This window comes from Barbus barbus (assembly GCF_936440315.1).
Source record: "Barbus barbus genome assembly, chromosome: 17".
Taxonomy (NCBI): Eukaryota; Metazoa; Chordata; class Actinopteri; order Cypriniformes; family Cyprinidae; genus Barbus; species Barbus barbus.
The window spans coordinates 27,077,174-27,097,315 of NC_136745.1; the positions used below are offsets into that span (position 1 = coordinate 27,077,174).

General features: G+C 35.9%; 1 protein-coding gene across 1 annotated transcript in view; it reads right to left on the reverse strand.

Moving 5' to 3' along the window:
- LOC306883240 (arf-GAP with Rho-GAP domain, ANK repeat and PH domain-containing protein 3-like) overlaps positions 1 to 20,142 on the reverse strand; it is a 34,061-nt gene that overhangs the window by 2,465 nt on the left and 11,454 nt on the right. The window contains exons 4-33 of the mRNA XM_079438364.1: positions 20,022 to 20,113; positions 19,874 to 19,935; positions 18,250 to 18,468; positions 17,912 to 17,981; positions 16,611 to 16,731; positions 16,341 to 16,525; positions 15,968 to 16,074; positions 15,012 to 15,211; positions 14,586 to 14,671; positions 14,274 to 14,456; positions 12,724 to 12,865; positions 12,310 to 12,414; positions 9,259 to 9,415; positions 9,045 to 9,147; positions 8,751 to 8,949; positions 8,144 to 8,207; positions 6,783 to 6,946; positions 6,459 to 6,671; positions 5,567 to 5,672; positions 5,329 to 5,476; positions 5,007 to 5,075; positions 4,773 to 4,847; positions 4,444 to 4,561; positions 4,174 to 4,302; positions 2,256 to 2,392; positions 2,059 to 2,141; positions 1,946 to 1,981; positions 1,536 to 1,599; positions 1,310 to 1,453; positions 1,176 to 1,214 (exon numbers count right to left, since the gene is read on the reverse strand). Of these exons, the coding sequence (XP_079294490.1) occupies positions 1,176 to 1,214; positions 1,310 to 1,453; positions 1,536 to 1,599; positions 1,946 to 1,981; positions 2,059 to 2,141; positions 2,256 to 2,392; positions 4,174 to 4,302; positions 4,444 to 4,561; positions 4,773 to 4,847; positions 5,007 to 5,075; positions 5,329 to 5,476; positions 5,567 to 5,672; positions 6,459 to 6,671; positions 6,783 to 6,946; positions 8,144 to 8,207; positions 8,751 to 8,949; positions 9,045 to 9,147; positions 9,259 to 9,415; positions 12,310 to 12,414; positions 12,724 to 12,865; positions 14,274 to 14,456; positions 14,586 to 14,671; positions 15,012 to 15,211; positions 15,968 to 16,074; positions 16,341 to 16,525; positions 16,611 to 16,731; positions 17,912 to 17,981; positions 18,250 to 18,468; positions 19,874 to 19,935; positions 20,022 to 20,113 (3,620 nt within the window). The remainder of the gene's footprint in view (positions 1 to 1,175; positions 1,215 to 1,309; positions 1,454 to 1,535; positions 1,600 to 1,945; positions 1,982 to 2,058; positions 2,142 to 2,255; positions 2,393 to 4,173; positions 4,303 to 4,443; positions 4,562 to 4,772; positions 4,848 to 5,006; positions 5,076 to 5,328; positions 5,477 to 5,566; positions 5,673 to 6,458; positions 6,672 to 6,782; positions 6,947 to 8,143; positions 8,208 to 8,750; positions 8,950 to 9,044; positions 9,148 to 9,258; positions 9,416 to 12,309; positions 12,415 to 12,723; positions 12,866 to 14,273; positions 14,457 to 14,585; positions 14,672 to 15,011; positions 15,212 to 15,967; positions 16,075 to 16,340; positions 16,526 to 16,610; positions 16,732 to 17,911; positions 17,982 to 18,249; positions 18,469 to 19,873; positions 19,936 to 20,021; positions 20,114 to 20,142) is intronic.

The window sequence follows — 20,142 nt, forward strand, 5'->3', positions numbered from 1 at the left end:
GAGCTCCCTGCCCTCCCTCAAGGCTACAGTTGCAGAACAATGCAGCAGAAGCATTCTTCCTCCAAATGCATCCTGTCATATCAGGAAACCCTGGTTCCCAACAGGAATGGGGGGAAGGACCGAGGAAGTCAAAGGGAATTCCTCAATTAAGTACAGGCTCTTTTGTTAAACACACCCTTAAATTTTTGAGCGTTTGTTAGACCCAGAAGTCATCTGATACTTTCCAAACCTCCTACTTTTACATTTTGACCAGCCACTGTAATCAGAGTAATTGTGACTGATTGTGTTAAAGAAATGGCAACAAAACTTGTATGCAAAGGTGTGAAACTGAATATTAAGTTGGGTAATAGCTCACCCAAAAATGAAAATTTGTTGAAAATGTACTCAGCTTCAGGCCATCTAAGATGTAGATGAGTTTGTTTGTTCATCTGAACAGATTTAGAGAAATGTAGCATTGCATCATTGTGAATGGGTGCCGTCAGAATGAGTCCAAACAACATCTCAAAAGTAATCCACACCACTCCAGTGCATCAATTAATGTCTTGTAATAAACAAATCCATAAATAAAGGTTTTTTTTCACATTAAACCATCACTTCTGTCCAAAATACTAGTCAATAATCCATAATAATGCTTTCTCCAGTGGAAAAAGTTAATCCCCTGTTGTTCTCTCACATCAAAATCCACCCAAATATTTGTGTAGATATGTTTTTGTATTTTTTCATTAATAAATGGTGCTTGATCTGTGCATATATCCCACCTGATTCAGACAAGACAACTTTTTCACTGGAGAACGCAATATTATGGATAGAAGACTAGTAAGGATTTGAAGTTAAAAATGTTATTACAAACACGCAGCTTTTTGCCTCAAAAGATGTTCATTGATGGACTGGAGTCATGTTGATTACTTGAGGATTATTGTGATGTTTTTATCGGCTGTTTAGACTCTCATTCTGACGGCACCCATTCACTGCAGAGGATCTATTGGTGAGCAAGTGATGTAACGCTACATTTCTCCAAATCTGTCCTGATGAACAAACAAACTCATCTACATCTTGCATGGACTGAGGGTGAGTAAATATTTAGCAAATACTCTTTTTTCGGTTTAACTATTCTTTTAAAGTAATTCTTATATAAAATGCATTGGATTGATCTGCAGATAAAAAGAAATACTTACAAAGAACATTGAGAGAGCCCTTCTCGTGTGGAGCTTTCTCTGCAAAAATACACAGACAACGAGTTAAGTCTCAAAGCAAATACCAAGTGAGCGTTACATGCACTGAACCACTAGAGCACGCCACAGTGTTGTACCAGAGTCTGATTGGCGGAGAGCATGGTGGAGTTGGTATTGCTCTCCTCTCCTCTGATGGGCACGAGCGGCATGGTGCCAAACTTCTGCTTGGAAATGTCAGAGGAAGAGTGCCGCCTCATCACAGGTGGGCGCAGATCATCATTCTGAGGGAGGACGTTACTGTTAATTTACACCTCTGAAATGTCAATAAACGTTCAGACTTGTTCAATTTAAAATGTGCTGCACCTGTGCTTTTAGTAAATTAGTCATCCAGTCCCATAATTCAGTCTCACAGGAACAGCTGAGGTACCTGTGCAGTCAAGGAGAGTGATTACTGTTCACTATGTAGCTATAAATAGACACTTTCTATAAAGCTTGTATAAAGCATTGTAAAGAAAATGTATTCATATTCATGTCCTATAATACTCATTATTGTTGCATAATTATTTACTTTTTCAAGATACCTTTAAAGAGTATAATGCATAACAACACACATATAACATGCTGTATAACATGTTATAAGAAACTGACACATATATACACACACATATATACACACACACACACACATACGTATACATACATATACACACACACACACACACACACACACACACAATACACATATAAATATAACACATATAAATACCACTTACAATTGCTGTTTATCCAGCATCACTGTTAATCCCCATCTGCAAGTAAACACACTTGTTATAGTTCTATCAAGTCCACTGATGTAAAGAAGCTTATTGTGGAACGTGCATCTCACTTTGTTGGTGGTTTTAACTTCTTTCTGATCCCCATGTAAATCTTCAAGGTTTTCAGTTGCCACTCTTTCTCAGGTTTGTTGCTCTGTGATGCAGAAAAGCTGATTTTAGTTTTTCCTTTCAGTTCAGTGTTGTCTTATTTACACAGAAACCTCTAATGTGCTGTAATGTAGAAGGTGATTATGAACTATATACATACTTTTTTGTCTTTCATCAGGATTAATCTGTGGTCTTTAATTTGGAAAGATCGCTCCTGGAATTTGTTTCCTTGCAAGAGCTTGGGCGGCTCTTCCCGACACTTCAGCACTCCAGATTTCACGATCTCACTCTTATAGGCTGCAGCCCACAACACACAGATACAACAGATACAAGGTCAAAAACCCAATAACAATACAGCTGTGTCATTTTATACAATTTTGTAACAAAGTATACAGTTGGTGTTTTTCATGAGACAAAAATGTTAGAGTTGTATAGTAATAGATGTGTAGTAATAAATCAATGTGGCATACTGTATTTTCTTATCTTTTTTTCTCATTCTTATATACTCTACTTGTCAGGATCCTGCCCTGACATTCTTGTCTGTCCTGTCTTTGTTTAATGCATCTTTGTTCATTTTGTGCCTGAGCACATGGCTGTGTTTGTTTGTGTTGGCCATGTGCTCCCCTTGTCCTGCCCCCTCATTTCCAGTTACCACGCCTCCTCGTTTAGTCCTCGTTTACTTGAGTGTGTTCACCTGATCCTTATGTGCTCTGCTCCCTTTATACTGTGCTCTTTTTCCCTGTCGTCTTTGCTGGTTCGTTTTGTGCTTATCAGGCTTGTCCTGTAATTATCTTCTTGATAGTTTTTGAGCTAGTCAAGATAAGTTTTGTTGTATTTCTTTCCCTAGCCTTATTTTCTGGCTTCTCTAGGTTTTTTATTTTGTTTCTCTCTAGTTTAGTAGTTCTCATTTTTCCCTCTTTATTTCTCTGCAAGGTTGCATTCTTTTTTTTTTTTACTTTAGTTTTTTATTCTCCTTTTGGCCTAGTCAATTTTTCTTTTAGTATTTATTTTCTTTTCTCTCAGTAGCTAGTTTAGGTCATCTTTAGAACTCCTATTTCTTTTATATATTTTGTTTCTTTTCTCTTTCTAGTTATTGGATTTCTTTGCCCTTTTTTTTTTTTTTTGGCCAGTTTTTGTTGCTCTTGTTTTCTTCTCCCTTGTTGTCTTGTCTTGCGGTGTGTGTGTGTGTGTGTGTAGTGTTGGTTCCTGCCCTGCTCTCTGTGTCCCTCCTGGTTGCTGACTCTCCTGACCTGGACGCCTCTGGTGCTTCTATGATTGCTCCAAGTGTCAAGCCCTGTTGCTGTAAAGTCTGGAACGGTCTCAACTCGGACCAAACTGTTGTTCAGTTGTGTGCTCTCGACCAAGCTGCCCTATTGTTTGGACTGTGTCCCCACCTCACCTTTCTTGTGCAGTCACTTTGTTTCAATAAATATCACCCCCCTGCTCATTCTGCGCCTGGGTCTTCCCTTGCCAAACCCTGACACTACTGTTTCCAAGTTTGGATTTTTTTTTTTATTATTAACAGAAGGTGATGGTAAAGACATTTAAAAATGTTTCAAAAGATTTATTTTTCAAATAAATGCTGATCTTTTGAATTATTCATCAAATAATCCTGAGGGGAAAAAATCCTGTTTTCAACATTGATAATAAGAAATGTTTCTTGACCAGCAAATTAGTATGTTAGAATGATTTCTGAAGCACCACTGAAGACTGGAGTAATGATGCCGAAAAGTCAGCTTTGATCACAGGAATAAATGACATTTTAAAATGCATTCAAATAGAAAACCTTTGTTTGAAATTTTAATAATATTTCACAATATTACTGTATTTTTGGTCAAATACATGCAGACTTAGCATAAAACTTCCTTTAAAAAAAACTAAATCTTTTGAACAGTACTGTAATTTTTATGCATTTTATTACCTCAGGTTAGTGGAGAGACTACAGTATCTTATAAAAATGTTTTTGTGACAATGCAGTACCACTGAAGTGAAAAATGGGTTCAAATACTTTAAAATATTCAACACATCATTCTATTCTCTAAAAGTGAGTTCATCTGTTGAAATGAATATGCTTTCACCTGTGAAAATGTCTATAGCTTCTCCTCTAGGTACCTTCTTCACCACCAGATACGCTGAGCTGGGATCAGACATTTTACACCACTGTAGCGCTTGTTCCAGAACCTTCTCTTTAGGGTGAAGTGGTCGTTCTGCGGAAATTACATGCTGCATTTATCTATTGTTTCTCCCAGTCCTAAAAAAACACCGTTTGCACTACAGTGTCTGATTCACTTCAGTAGTGACTGAAGTGAAATTGTGTTTGAATTCATTAGTTTGCATTTTGTTTTTACCAAGCTCTCCTTCCTCGATGGCCTCAAAGGTCATCCACACGTCTTTTTCCCCAGCAGGAATATTTCTCATATACAGCACCTGATTGGTCAGCTCCTCAGCACACATCATGGGAGACACCTGTGAGAAGCCACAACAGAGGTTTGCATTAATGATTTGAATCTGCCACCATGTGGTAATGTTGTGCAACAACAACTCTCCATCAAACATAAAATACAGTAGGAAATACAGAAAATTGCATTTATATAAAAAAAAAAAAAAAAAAAATTATATATATATATATATATATATATAATTTTTTTTTTTTTTTTCTCAAATATGATCTACTTGCTTTCAGAGTGATGCAGCAGTCTGGTATCTTTTCTTCTAGATAAACTTCAATAATCAAGTCCCCTGCCTGCGAGAGCTACAATAAACACAAACAATATTAAAATAAAATTTAAAATATAATTCTATAAACAAATAAAATATTAATAACACAAACAAATTTAATAAACAATTATTATTAAATAATAAATAGATAAAAAAAAAATAAAAGCATAAATAAAAACTTTTTTTACTCTACCTGTGTGTCTCTCCAAGTGGTTATCAAACTGATTTCCAGTTCAATCTGAGTTTGATGCTCTTCATCAATCTGATCAAACATAAAAAGAGAATGTATAAAAAATGATTCAAATTTACATAAAACTGCATTCCACAAAAAAAAAAAAATACAATACATTTTTGTATCATAGTATTCAATGATTTGCATGGTATGCAGAAATAAGTTGCATAGGACATGGTATCTCCAAGTACTATCATATCATCACCTGATATCATAACTTCACCACAATGCCACCACAGCAATGTTTTTGCTATAATATCATGTTAGGAGGTTATTCACTTACATCAAATATATACAGGTAGTTATCGATGAGGTCTTCTATGATTTTGACCTCATGTTCCCCTTTCCCATCAGTCTGAAACAGGCTGGGAGCGAACAGCAGGGACAGGTTCTTGGTGCACATCTGATTGAGATCAGCACACTTCTGCACCCTAAGAGAGAGGAAGAGAAAGCCGTGTGAGAGCTGCTATAAATGAAAAAAAACCAGACGTGGCCGAATCAGAATCAGAATGAAGACTCGCCTGTAGAGATGACTGATGAGCGCTGCTAAAGTCGTTCTGTTGACCCGAGGCAAACCTCGAATCAGCTCTTTGTATCGGTCCAAACGCTGTGGCTTTTGAGGTATCTCTGCATAATAGTATGAAAAATAAACTTAAAGACAACTTAAACTAGCCAAAATCCAACATGTTTGTTCAGTTATACAAATATTCTGGGTTGTTTTCAACTTCATGTTTATGGTTGTAAAATCCAGTTTTTGTTATCTACATTAAATAATATACGTGCAGTGTGAAACTTACTGTATTATTGTTAAACCACTTCAATTCCTCAGTAAATATAATGTAACATGTCTCATTTGTCTTTTTCAAGTGGAAGGATATCTGGTTGTGATACCAAAGCAATTTTTGTACTTTCAAAAATCATAATGATACAATTTGGACTGCCCAATTGTGATTTGGATTATAATTTTATAATTTTTGTTTTTGGAAAGGATGCATTAAATTGATCAAAAGTAACAGTAAAGACTTTTATAATGTTACATAATATTTGTAGCATTATATTGTAACATTATATGTGACACTGACGACTGGAGTAATGATGCTGAAAACCATCACAGGAATAAATTACATTTTCAAATATATTCAAATAGAAAACAGTTATTTTAAATTCTAATCATATTTCACAGTATTACTGTATTTTTGATCAAATAAATGCATCCTTGGTGAGCAGAAGAATCTGCTTTCAAAAACATTTTAAAAATCCAAAACTTTTGAACAGCAGTGTATGTTCTATCAAAATTATTGTTTGCAATAGTAAGCATGCCGCAGATGCATTTCATAGACATTATGCAGAAAATAACCCACAATATTTCATTAAACTGCATATAAACATTCAAAGAAAGCGTAGTGTACTAACTGGCAGCTTCCCTCCAGAAGGGGTGGAGATCAACCATGAATATATGATCATCGATCTCCCGAAAGAATCTTTTCAGTACATCAGTCACATCCTCTATGAAGTTATCTCCAATACGGAGTTTCACGTTGCGGGCGTCCTTACGAAACTCCTCCATCAAAAGCTTGATTCTTGACTTTGCACCATTCTTCCTGTATATACCCTCATGGCCCAGACCTGTGTAAGAGAGATTCGATCATTCGGATTGCAGTGTTAGTGTTACAGATTTAGGCAGGGTGGACTGTCTTCAGTACAAAGCACAGGGAAACGAGAAGTCTGTGTTCTCACCATACTGAGTTATAAAGGCAATGCAGCTGTCAACGATGATGGGGATGTCATTTCTGCTGAGCTGCTGGTCTTTCAGGGTGTTTCCTTTCCCTCCTGCGGCCTTCTGAATGTCTGCGTACCACAGGGAGAAATCGGTCCTGCCCATGCCCTGCAGATGCAGAGTCCTGCAGACAGAGGCATTATATTTTGATGAAAGATTACTGGGACTTTTTCTGCATTGTAATTTGCATTTGCAATAGGAGTAGGGAGATGTATTAAAGGAATAGTTCACCTAAAAATTTAAATTTGCTACAAATTTAGTCACAACCAGGGCAAGATGTAGATTGGTTTGTTTCTTCGTCTGAGAAATTTTGCATTCCATATCTTGCTCAGCAATGGATCCTCTGTAGTGAATGGGTGCCGTCAGAATGAGAGTCCAAACAGCTGATAAAAACATCACAATAATTAACAAGTAATCCACACCACCCCAGTCCATCAATTAATGTCTTGGGTACTGAATATGTGTAAGAAACACATCCATCATTAAGGTGTTTTAACTTAAAACGGTAACTTCTGATCAAAATATGAGTCCATAATCCATAATAACGTTTCCTCCAGTAAAAAAGTCCATCCCCTATAGTCCCAATACACTGCCATATTTGATTATAATTGTTTTAGACTGTTTTAACTTGTAAATGGTGCTTGATCTGTACATATTTCTCTCCTGAATCAGATGAGATGACTATTTCACTGGAGAGAGAAAAAAAATGGATTTTAGCGAAATGGTTTGAAATTAAAAACATCATAATGATGGATTTGTTTCTTATAAATACACAGCTTTTCACTTCATAAGATATTAATTGATGGATAACTGGAGTGGTGTGGATTATTGTGATGTTTTTATCAGATGTTTGGACTCTAATTCTGACGGCACCCATTCACTGCAGAGGATCCATTGCTGAGCAAGTGATGTAATGCAAAATTTCTCAGAAGAAGAAACAAAGTCATCTACATCTTGGCCTGAGGATGAGTACATATTTAGCTAATTTTAATTTATGGGCAAATTATTCCTTTAAGAAAGTAAAGGCCCGGTTTCACAGACAGGGCTTAGACTAAGCCAGGATTAGTCCATAGTTCAATTAGGACATTTAAGTCATTTTTATAAACGTGCTTAGGAAAAAAACATTACTGGTGTGCATCTTGAGACAAAACAAAGGCAATGATATATTTTAAGATCAGTCATTGCAAGTTTCTTTCAGTTGAAACAGCTCAGACTTGCATTTTAGTTTAGCTTTAGTTTAGCTTAAGCCTTGTCTGTGAAACCGGGGGAAAGAGTTTTAATTTTGGCTAAAACATGTGTATTTATAAAGTCAAAGACCCACCTTCCTTTCTCAACAAGAACCAGGATGTCCTTCTTCTCATGGTTCTCTATTTCGGATGCAATGCCTTGATTTTTAACCCAAGACAAAGACAGATAAGTACATAGCTCATTTATTAATCCCCGAGGGTAAATTTAGCAGCACTATTTTCTCTGAAATATGTGACACTGGACCACAAAACCAGTCATAAGGGTCAATTTTTGAAATTGAAATTGAATATAAGCTTTCCATTGATATATGGTTTGTTAGGATCGGACAATATTTGGCCGAGATACAACTATTTGAAAATCTGGAATCTGAGGGTGCAAAAAAATCTAAATACTGAGAAAATCGCCTTTAAAGTTGTCCAAATTAAGTTCTTAGCAATGCGTATTACTAATCAAAAATTAAGTTTTGATATATATACAGTAGGAAATTTACTAAATATCTTCATGGAACATGATCTTTACTTAATATCCTAATGATGTTTGGCATTAAAGAAAAATCAATAATTTTGACCCATACAATGTAATTTTTGGCTATTGTTATAAATATACCCCAGCGACTTAAGACTGGTTTTGTGGCCCAGGGTCACATATCAGATTCACAGTGATTGAGCTAACAGACTCACTGAGCTCCTGTAGGCGTTTCAGGTTTATAATATCCTCTGCGGCGCCATCATTTCCAGGGCATATGAACAGGTTGGACTTCTGCAGAACAAAGAAGCCTTCTTTCCACTGCTGCGGGTCTCGCATGGCCTTATAGCGCAGGACACCCACTCGCTCGAACTCTCGCGCCAGCAGGCAGTGACAGCTGAGAGGGGTGGTGGCCTGCCAGAGATCAAAACCGAGGTGAGATCTAATGCACTGATGTGACAAGCTATTATCTGTGTACACAGAGCACAGCTCGACTGATTAATATTTACCTTCCCTATTGCTCGCGCCCAACTGTGCAACGCATCTGGAGTCTCCAAGCCAAACTGGATCAGTTTATCAGATGTTAGGTAAACTTCAAAAGTGTATCGAAATCTGAAGGGAACAACAAAGAATCATATTGTTATAATGTTATGATTAAGATACTATGACATTTCTAAATCTGATTATGTCCTGAAGGATGTTGTGTTATGCAGTGGCACCCACTTGTCAAAAAAGCCGCTGTTGTTGCTGGAGTCTGGCCTGCTAACTCCTAAACAGATGATGTCTTTAACATCGATCTTCATACTGGGCTCATGACATCTGTCAGACTCATAGAAGAGAATAGACTTCTCCACCGAACACCAGTACTTTTGAAAATCTGCTGAATAAATAAAATCAAAAAGGTAATTATTATAGGTAAAAACAATAATTTTTTCTGTATGTTTCATATCAGATGTCAAATATTAAAGTCTAAGTCCACCGCCATTTTGAAGTGAGTAGTAATCAGATGGTCATGATTTACACTCATTTTTAAAGTGCTCTTCTGCGCACCAAGGCTGCATTTACAGCCATGGCCAAAAATATTGGCACCCTTGGTAAATATGAACAAAGAAGGCTGTGATAATTAATCTGCATTGTTAATCCTTTTGATCTTTTATTAAAAATAAATAAATAAATAAAAAAAAAAAAAAAAAATCACAAAAATCTAACCTTTCATTGGATAATAAGAATTTAAAATGGGGGAAATATCATTATGAAATAAATGTTTTTCTCAAATACACGTTGGACACAATTATTGGCACCCCTAGAAATTCTTATGAGTAAAATATCTCTGAAGTATATTCCCATTCATATTCACAATTTTGAGCACTCCAGGGTGATTATGAACATGAAATTATCCAGCCATGGCTTCCTGTTTCACAGAAATATAAATAGCCCAAAAGCCGAAATTGCCTTAATCATCCATCACAATGAGAAAAACCAAAGAATATATTGCAGCAAAAGATAATTGAGCTTCACAAATTAGTGAAGTGGCTTTAAGAAAAGAGCTAGAGCAGTGAAAATTCCCATTTCCATCATCAGGCCAATAATTAAGAATTTATAATCAGGCCAATAATTAAGAAAATGTTACGAAACTGCCTGGAAGAGGACGTGGGTCTATATAGTCCTAATGCACGGTGAGAAGGAGAGTTTGAGTGGCTAAAGATTGGAGAGTCTTTAGCCACTCAAACTCTCCTTCAGCTGGAGAATTGTACAAAATAGTTGAGTCTCGGGGTCAGAAAACTTTTTTTTTAAATGGTCAAACAGCACCTACATCACCACATGTTGTTCGGGAGGGTTTCAAGAAAAATTCTCCTAGCTCATCCAAAAACAAACTTCAGCATATTCAGTTATCAGACACGACTGGAACTTCAAATGGGACTGGCTTCTATGGTCAGATGAAACTAAAAAATGAGCTTTTTAGCAGCAAACATTCAAGATGTGTTTGGTGCACACAGGGATAAAAAAGTACCCCATGTGTACAATGAAATATACTGCTGTATGTTTGATGTTGTGGGCCTATATTTCTGCTGGTGGTCCTGGATATCTTGTTTAGACGCATGGCATCATGGATTCTATCAAATACCTACAGATAAAAAATCAATAAGTGACTGACTCTGTTAGAAATCTTATAACGGGCCATGTTTGGATCTTCCAACCGTACAATAATCCAAACACAAACCTCAAAAACAACACAAAAATTAGTCACAGAGCACAAAACCAAGCTTCTGCTGGCCATTCCAGTCCTCTGACCTGAACCTTGTAGAAAATGAGTGAGGTGAACTGAAGAGAAGAAGCACCGTCATGGATCTGTGAATCTGAAGGATCTGGAGTGATTCTGGATGAAGGAATGGTCTCTGATCTCTTGTCAGGTGTTCTCTAACCTCTTCAGGCATTATAGGAGAAAACTCAGAGCTGTTAAACTGGCAAATGGAGGTTTCAAAAAGTATTGAATAAAAGGGTGCCGTTAATTGTGGCCGATGTGTATTAGAGAAAAACATTTATTTCATAATGATATTTCCTCTCATTTTAAAGATTTTTGTGAATTTTTAAAATAAAAGATCAAAAGGATTAACAATGCAGATTAATTTTCACAGCCTTCGTCGATCATATTTACCAAGGGTGCCGATATGGTCATGACTGTATTTGATAAAAATACAGTGAAAATGTAAATATTACAGTAAAAATAGCAATATTTTGAAATGTTATTACAATTTGAAATAACTATTTTCTATTGAAATATATTTTAAAATGTAATTTATTCCTGTGATGCAAAGTTGAATTTTCATTATCATTACTCCAGTCGTCAGTGTCACATGATCCTTCCGAAATTAATCTAATATGCTGATTTCTTATTGTTGAAAATAGTTTTGCTGCTTAATATTTTTGAGGAAACAATACATTTTTCAGGATTTTTTGATGAATATAAAGTTTAAAGGACAGCATTTATTTGAAATGGAAATCTTTCGTAACATTATAAAAAGTTTTTACTGTCACCTTTGATAAACTGAATGCATTTTTGTTTAATTAAAATTCATTTCTATGAAAAATAGAACCTTCTTACTGAACCTTTTGATGCAATCATTTTAATATTGTAATAATAATTTTTCATTTAATGCCATTTTATTTAATTTCATACTTGCACAAGCAGTGTTGGGGAAAGCATTACATTATTGCATTATTCCATAAAAAGTAACTAATTGTGGTAGTAAGTAATGTAGTGTATTATGTTAATTTTGCATTACTTTTTAATCACCTGGGCTGGGCTTGGTTATTTGTTTTTTAATAATAATAAAAACAGAAAAAAGTTATATTTTAGGCAACTGTAAAGGCCCTTTTACACCAAAAGTGAAATTAATAAGCCACAGACTGAAAGAAGTGTCTCTGCACCTCACTCCTAATTTCTCTCAACATGGGGACAGGAGAAATGTCAGGGAATACATGGAAAAACAAGTAAATTGTTAATTTAATTTATTTGATTAAAAAGTAATGCATTACTTTACTAGTTACTTGGAAAAAAAGGTAATCTGATTATGTATCTTGTGTTACTTGTAATGCATTACCCCCAACACTACTGATGAGTATGAAGTACAGTGGGGGAAAAAATTATTTGATCAAATAATTTTTTTTTCCCCACTGTAGTTGCATGGCACTGAATAGCTTTATTTTTACTGAAGAGGTACAGTCTGCTCCTAAATCACTGCCAAGGCTTGTTTATGGCACATAGTCGCCTACCGTCTCTGGTTCTGCGGGATAATGTCCCTTTGTTCAAGGAGCTTGACTTGTAGAGGTAGCCGGAGTACAGGATGGGCTGCATGATCTCATCATAGACACAGGAATCTGAATCCAGAGAATTACAGTGAGATACTTCACACCTCTTGTATTAAGGATGACATATATTACAATTTCTACATGCTAAAGGTGAAGTATGCAATTTTATTGATGTTACAGTATAGAGAATTAAAGAACGTAGCAAAACATACAATAAAAAAAAACATTATTCACCATGTTCAAGATGGAGAATTTTAAGAGAACTGTGATTTAGTTGATTTTTTCCAGTTCTGACTAGGTGCCTGTTAAATTTCAAACTTCACCTTTAAGAAACACTGCTGTAGTGAAGTACTGGAGCGTACTGGACTACTAACATACCTGCAGGCTGTGTGTATGAGTAATGCGGAGATACACGCTTATCGTTTCCATTAGCGTCAGCGAGTCGAGCGGCCTCAGCCTCCGCAAAAATCAGAGTGACCGTTTTTAGCAGGTTCTGCTCAGTCACAGCGGTGCACAGCGCCTGCAGGGTGACCACATACACACACAATCACATACACCACTAATAGCATATTTAGCCAGCGGACTTTCAAAGCTTCTTCTAAAAATCCCTCTATTTTTTGCAGTCCTTTTATTAGTGCTCTTCATTATTTACAATTCACAACACAGCCATCGGCTCATTCGGGGTTTCATAGGTAGCACAAATGATAGCCTTGGGAAAGTCCTGAGAAAGAATAATACATCTTAATCTTGGCTTGACCGCTGACATAATACTTAGCTATAGCTATATTAAGACAGGATGTCCTCACTGCCCCAGGGGAGACTGATCTAAAAGTTTTATTTTAAAGCAAAGCAAATACACAGAGAAATGTCCACCCCAATAGTTCACTGTGGTTCTTATTTGAGGAAGTATTCAGGGTATTTCAAAATTCAGTGTGTTGCAGAAGAGGAAAGGGAAATGCACTTATTGTGCAAAAGTGTTGAAGTTATGTGGCTCTGAAGACAACCATGCAAATATTCATCGTTATATGCAAAAGACCTATATAAATCTGCACAAGGTTTAGCAATATAAAGTTTCCATTTTGTTGAACAATGAATTACCTTGATTTTCCATGGCCTTTCTTACTCTTCATGACTACTGAGCATTACTACGAATAATGTAGATTTACCATAGAAATGTCCATGAATTAAAGGTTTTAAATTCACTTAATAATTATTATTATTAATTGTGTATTTAAAACCAAAATAATAACAATAATAGTATAATTATTTACAATAATAATAGAAATTATTATTATTATTATTATTATTATTGACTTATTGTGCATTTAAAAACAAAAAAAACTAATAGTATTATTGTTGTTGTAATAAATTAGTAGTAATATTATAAATTTTTTACATTATTACTATTATTGTTATTATTAACTTATTTATTTTGTGTATTTAAAAACAAAATAACAATAGAAGTAGTAATAACAATAATACTAATAGTATTATTATTATTATTATTAACAACTTATATACTTTAACTATATTAACTTAAATTAACTAAATTTGTATTATTATTAACTAATATAATGATTATTTAATGTGTTTTACATATTATTATTTTACTACACCAAGAGCAGATTAAATTGCTGGTGGACCAAAGATAATTTTATATATTATTTTATATATTTTCCAGGCCAGAAAACTCAATTTTAAAATTCCCAGATATTCATTTTTTTTTTTTTTTTACTATGTGGTTTAAAAATAAACGCTGTGAGATAAAAAAAAAAAAATCTGACATTAAAGAAGCCATGTTCAACACTCCTAAATATTTTTAAATAAATAATCTTAAATAATTAATGAATAATCTTAATGATTGGTAAACAAGTTACCATTGGTTTTCATGATCTCTCCCCTGTAGGTGTGAATGGCTTAACCTTTACCTTAAGAAGTTCCTCTTGGGTGCTAAAACTGGGATGAGGGTGGCGATATCTGCCTTCTCTGTATTTGTGGGTGATAAACTCTCTCCGCTGCTCTGGGGAGGCGTCACAGTCCAGCTCTTCAGTCACAGGAAGTTTGGCCGCCCAAAATTCATTGGCTCTATCATTGCCAAGCATTATGAAGAGCTAGAACATACAAAGATAAGGTCTAATTGTGAAAAACCTTGTGGTAAAATCACTGGGGATATCAGAAATCCTGATAATTGGAATAAAAAAAGATTTTAAAAAAACCTTGTAACACACAGCAACCCCTACCTGAACGATCTCATTACTCCACACGCTGGTGTCTAGTTTCAGACTCTGCACTTTGGACACCATTGTGCCGAGACCTCGATGCTGGCCTGCAGGCAGACAGAGCAAGAGAGGCACCACATCACTCGCCACACACCATTCATTCGGTTTGTCCCACAAAGACTTCCTGATACGGTGCCTCTGAGCCACTTTTATCTGTAGTATACGGCACAGAGGACCTCACATGAACTCTCAAATGAGCTTAGAAACTCTTAGCACCATCTGTATCAACCTTAACACCGCACTGCTCTTCCCCATGCCAGCTAGTCACTGTTTGTAAAACGCAAAACAACTGTTTTGATGAATTTCTAGCTAAATTCAGCAGAATTCACAAGTTTGCATGATAAAAGTCATCGAGCTGATAAGTCGATAAGCTGATCGAGCACACACCTGCGCAGTTCTTGCAGATAACCACACAGAGATTGATGGATGCCCAGTCCGGATTGATGGCTTTGCAGTCTGCGCAGATCTTGTTGGACCTGTTGGACCAGATCTTCTCTGCCACCTCATAATCAGATAGTGTTTCTGCTATAGATTCCTGAAAGGCCTCCATCCAGTCCCGTTTCTCTCGCTCCGACTCTGCCGTAAAGCTGCAAGGATGCACACAACCCTCTTAATGCTCTGCCATCACGGATCCTATTAATTGTCTCCAGTCTGGCATGGTTACTTAGCGGGAGCCTCTGTTTGACTTCAATACTTGCTTTAAGTGTGCGGTTAAATTTAAATGATGAAACTGCCTTTATTTCAATATTGTCTATGTATGTGTGTGCGTTACAGTATATACACTAGCATTCAAAAGTTTGGGGTCAGTAAGTATTTTTTTAAATAAAATAACACTTATTCAGCAAGGACACATTAAATTGATCAGTCATTGAATTATTTGAATTATTAGTTTTACTGATCAATTAAATAGGTATATAAGATAATTTTTTTCAAAACATCTTACCTACCCCAATTTTTTGAAAGGTAGCATAATTAAAATGTTATTTTAAAATATAGAAATATAGTAAATATTATTATGCATTATATATTTTTAAAGATATAACATTTTTAATTTCATGTTTTTTTTTAATCAGCATATTTGTCTTGTTTTCCAGTACTTAAAACAATCCTTAAAACAATTCATTCAATTTACTTGAGAATTAAAATTATGATAACAGGACGTATTAGAAAATCAGAGTTTTTAGAGAATATGCCTTATTGGCCAATTGATTTTTCTTGTTTCGATTCCAGACGAATCGACAAATCACTGATTAAATGACGTATTTGGAGAGTTGGAAATGAGTTAAAAGGGTACACACGTACAAGCTACTTAACAGAAGCATAGCGCGACTTGAACTGTTTACCTGAAGGTTTTATAAGGTGTAATGAGATCGAAGCTCTTGCCCTTCCCATCACGAATTGTAGCACCTCTGGCCTCAATTACAGTAATTCCAATTCCATTTTTAAAGCACTGCAGAACACATATCACAAAGGGTCAGCCTTAAACCAAGAATTGGTAGTAAAACCTCTAAGATGCAAATGTTTTAAGGCTATTTTTGAATGAATTGCACATCTGCTATAGGAAGTTCAAAATACTTCAGTAGCGAAAGGAAGTTCAAAAAACTCAAATTGCATCACACTGAGAGATGAAAGAGGCAAAGCAAAGCAAATCATTGGCACTAAATCTAGAGAAGTATGGCTATAACACGATTAACTATAACGTGATTAACCAATCACCTGCTCATTCTTGTACAACCAGATCTGCTCCATTATAATGGCTGTGTAGATCTTAGACTTGGTTCCTTTGAGCTCCAGGAAGCCGCTCTTTTGGCAGTGACTGCCGGGGCCAAAACGTGGGCGGCCGAAAACCAGCTGTTCTTTGACCCGCTCCTGCAACGTGCTGCACCATTTGCTCCTCTGAACTATGAAAAGAAATAAATCAGGATCATAAGGCTTTAAATAGAAATATATATAGATATATATATAGAATAGAAACGCTGTGCTTACCATCATTATCAGCTCGGAAGACAAATGTCCTGTGACTTGTGACAACCTCAAATTTATTGTCTTTGGCTACGCGGGCCATCTGTATGGCAGCTAAGGGAATCACACCTTTGGGATAAGCATCCTGGGAGAAAGAGACCATTTGTGTTAGGAATAGCAGTGTACCAGCATGTGAGACTTCAGAAACACAAGGGAACGTGGGAATTGTTTAGATTCTGAAAGTCTTCAGGCAGCCTGAAGTGATTAAAGGGATCATATATCATGATGAATCGGTTGATTGTGCTATGAAAACATGCTGCGCTGTAACCTTGGGAACACAAAACATCCTGCCCAGCCCAAAAAGAACATTTATTGAAACTAATTTGTAAACTTTAAATGACTAAAGCTGTGACCAGACCAGCTGTGCTGAAAGGTTTAACACACACATGCATTTGGTTGTTGATCAGCACCATCTATTGTTCTGGCAATTTGCTTTTCATTCAGCTCAATGAATATTGCTTTCATCAACGATTCATTAAGATTTCTAGTCTCATGTTTGGTGTGACAGGGCCTTTACACGTCAACATCATCTATTCAGTGTTGTCCACCTGTTTAACACATTATTCAATGTTGACAATAATGGCAGGGACGGTTAAAAATTACATTTGACAGTAAACCTCTGCCGACACACATACAGAGCCGGGATTTATGTCAAAGCATTTCAGAGAGAGGGTGAAAAACTACACTGGCATCAAATGTTTGGGGTCAATAAGAAATGTATACTTTTATTCAACAAAGAAGCATTACACTGATCAAAAGTGACAGCGAAAACATTCAACTCGATCGAAGAGTTCGATTTTAAATAAATGCTGTTCTGTTGCATAAAACAATTCTGAAAAGCATCACAGTTTCCACAAAAATATTAAGCAACACAACTGCATTATTGATAATACTGTGCAGAAAATCAACATATTATAATGATTTCTGAAGGATCATGTGACACTGAACACTGCAGTAATGATGCTGAAAATTCAGCGTTGCATCACAGGTAACTACATTCAAATGAAAGCAGTTATTTTAAATTGTAACAATATTTCACAATATTGCTGTTTTTCCTGTATTTTTGATCAAATACAATCAGCCCAGGTGAGCATAAGAGAATTGTCAAAAACCTTGTACTGACCCCAAACTTTTGAACAGCATTGTACATTATGATTGTTAAAGTGCAAAAAACTAAAATACATGATATGAGATGAAATGAGTGATAAATGTATGATAATCATAAAACATAAGGATGGCATTGAGTGGTTCACATGCAATCATACCTTTTCACTACCATAGTACATCAAGTTCTTCCCATCAAACTTCACATATCGTTTCTGGAACACATAGTTTCTATAACAGAGGAACAAAGGTGACATCAGAGAGAAACATCTACACTACAAAGGTCACATCTAATATAGTACTGTCAAATTATTCAAGGAGGAAATGAATCTAGACACTGGAAGACGTCAAGCAGAGGCAGGAACAAACAGCAGGAGACACAACATGTGAAGTAAGGACAAACCGGCCGGAGAGGACAGACAGGGAGCAGAAGCAGCCATTGAGGAGCGTGCAGGAGACGCAGAGATGAGAGGAGAGCAGCAGCCCCGACGGGGCGTACCCTTGAGGAGAGAGCTTGTCCAGCCAGCCGCTGAGGATGGGTGCCGCCCGCTCGGACAGCGAGGTGAAGCTGGCGTAGGGAGAGATGATGTGGTCCTCATCTGCTTCATTGGAGCCAAAGTTATGAGGGAGGGAGAAGGAGTGACGGGCCGGAGACGGTTCACCCACAGTGCAGTAGCCTGGAGAATCAAGACGCTTGAGCCACGAGTGATTGTGCTGCCTGTGAGAAGAGGAAGTTAAAAATATAACCTGTACAGTAATATTACTACATGAAAAAAAAATCTGTTTCATGTTCCAGTAAAATGATGGAAATCTCCTGAAAATAAGTGAAATAATAAAAAGCCTAAATGTATATTTCAGTAAGTTTTCTAACATTTTGGGGGTATTTTTTATTGTATTAAAGGAATAGTTCACCCAAAAATTAATTCTGTCATTAATTACTCGCTTTTGGGTGAACTATCCCTTTAAGCATAAATGAGATTCATGCTAAAAACAGCAAAACTGTCAGTAGCCAAAAAAAGTAATGGAATATAATATAATAATTATGGTAACACTTTAGAATAGGGAACACTTATTAACTATTAACTACGACTTTTCCCTCAATAAACTCCTAATTTGCTGCTTATTAATAGTTAATAAGGTAGTTGTTAGATTTAGGCATTAGGTAGGATTAGGGATGTAGAATAAGGCATTAATATATGCTTAATTACTACTAATAAATGGCTAATATTCTATAAATATGCATGCTAATTAGAAACTAATTAAGAGACCCTAAAATAAAGTGTTACCATAATAATTATTATTATTAAGCAAATTTAACTGTTCAAAATATGTTTTTTTTATTTTAATATTTTATTATTGTTGTTGTTGTGAAATAAACCATTCAAGAAAGATTTTCTCAAATATCATAATTACTATTATCATTATTATTTCTTTTTTTGTAGTTGTTACTGCAATTTTAATTAATTAATTTCATATGAAAATGGAAAGATAAAGATCCCACTAGATGAAACGGTCTTCTGAATTGAAAAAATAGGGGTGCGTGAGAAAAATGCCAACATTTTCAAATATTTTAACATTTTAAAGAGTTAAATGTGTTCAGAATGTGTTTCATCACTTCTTGCACAAGCTTCAGGACGCGATTGCATCAAGCTTCACAATGTGCTGTTGTAGCGCATCATGAAACTGTGTACGACAATTGACTGGAAGCGATGGTTTATTGTTTAAAAAGTTTAAAATGGTAGGATAATCCATAAGGCTGTGGTTGTATGAATTATTATCATGTTCATTTTGCATGGAGTTTTAGGTGTCGCTTTGAGGGTTTCATCCACTTGCATTTTGCAATTTTCATTTTCAGGTGAAGTATCCCTTTAAGACATTAAAGCTAATCTGTTTATTAAAAAATATCCATATTTGCCTCACAGATCCAGACTCTTGCACTGGAAGCTCTGGACATTTAGACAACAGAGGCTGGAAGACACTAGAGCTCAACCAAGTAAACACACTGACTCTCTTTATTCTATTGCTTTAGGTGTCACTATGTGATTAACAGCTGGATATAACGCTGTGGGCAAACCAAACATTCTGCAGTCAGTTTGAACTCTCGTGGAAACACTTGGACTTACCCATGTTCTCTTGGTTTATCTTCTTTATTTGCAGTCTTTTCCTCACTTTTGGTCCTCTCAACCTAAACACATTCAAACATAAATAAATTCCGTCTATTGGAGTACAATAAGTGAGACAAAAGAGATAATTTTTACTTAAGTATCTCACCTCTGAATGCTGATATTGTCGTCTGCTATGGAAAACAGTTTCACAGTACGGGTTGATCATTTCATCTTCATCCTCAGCAGATGCTGTGTCCCCTCAAGAGAAAATAGCAGCATTACATAAA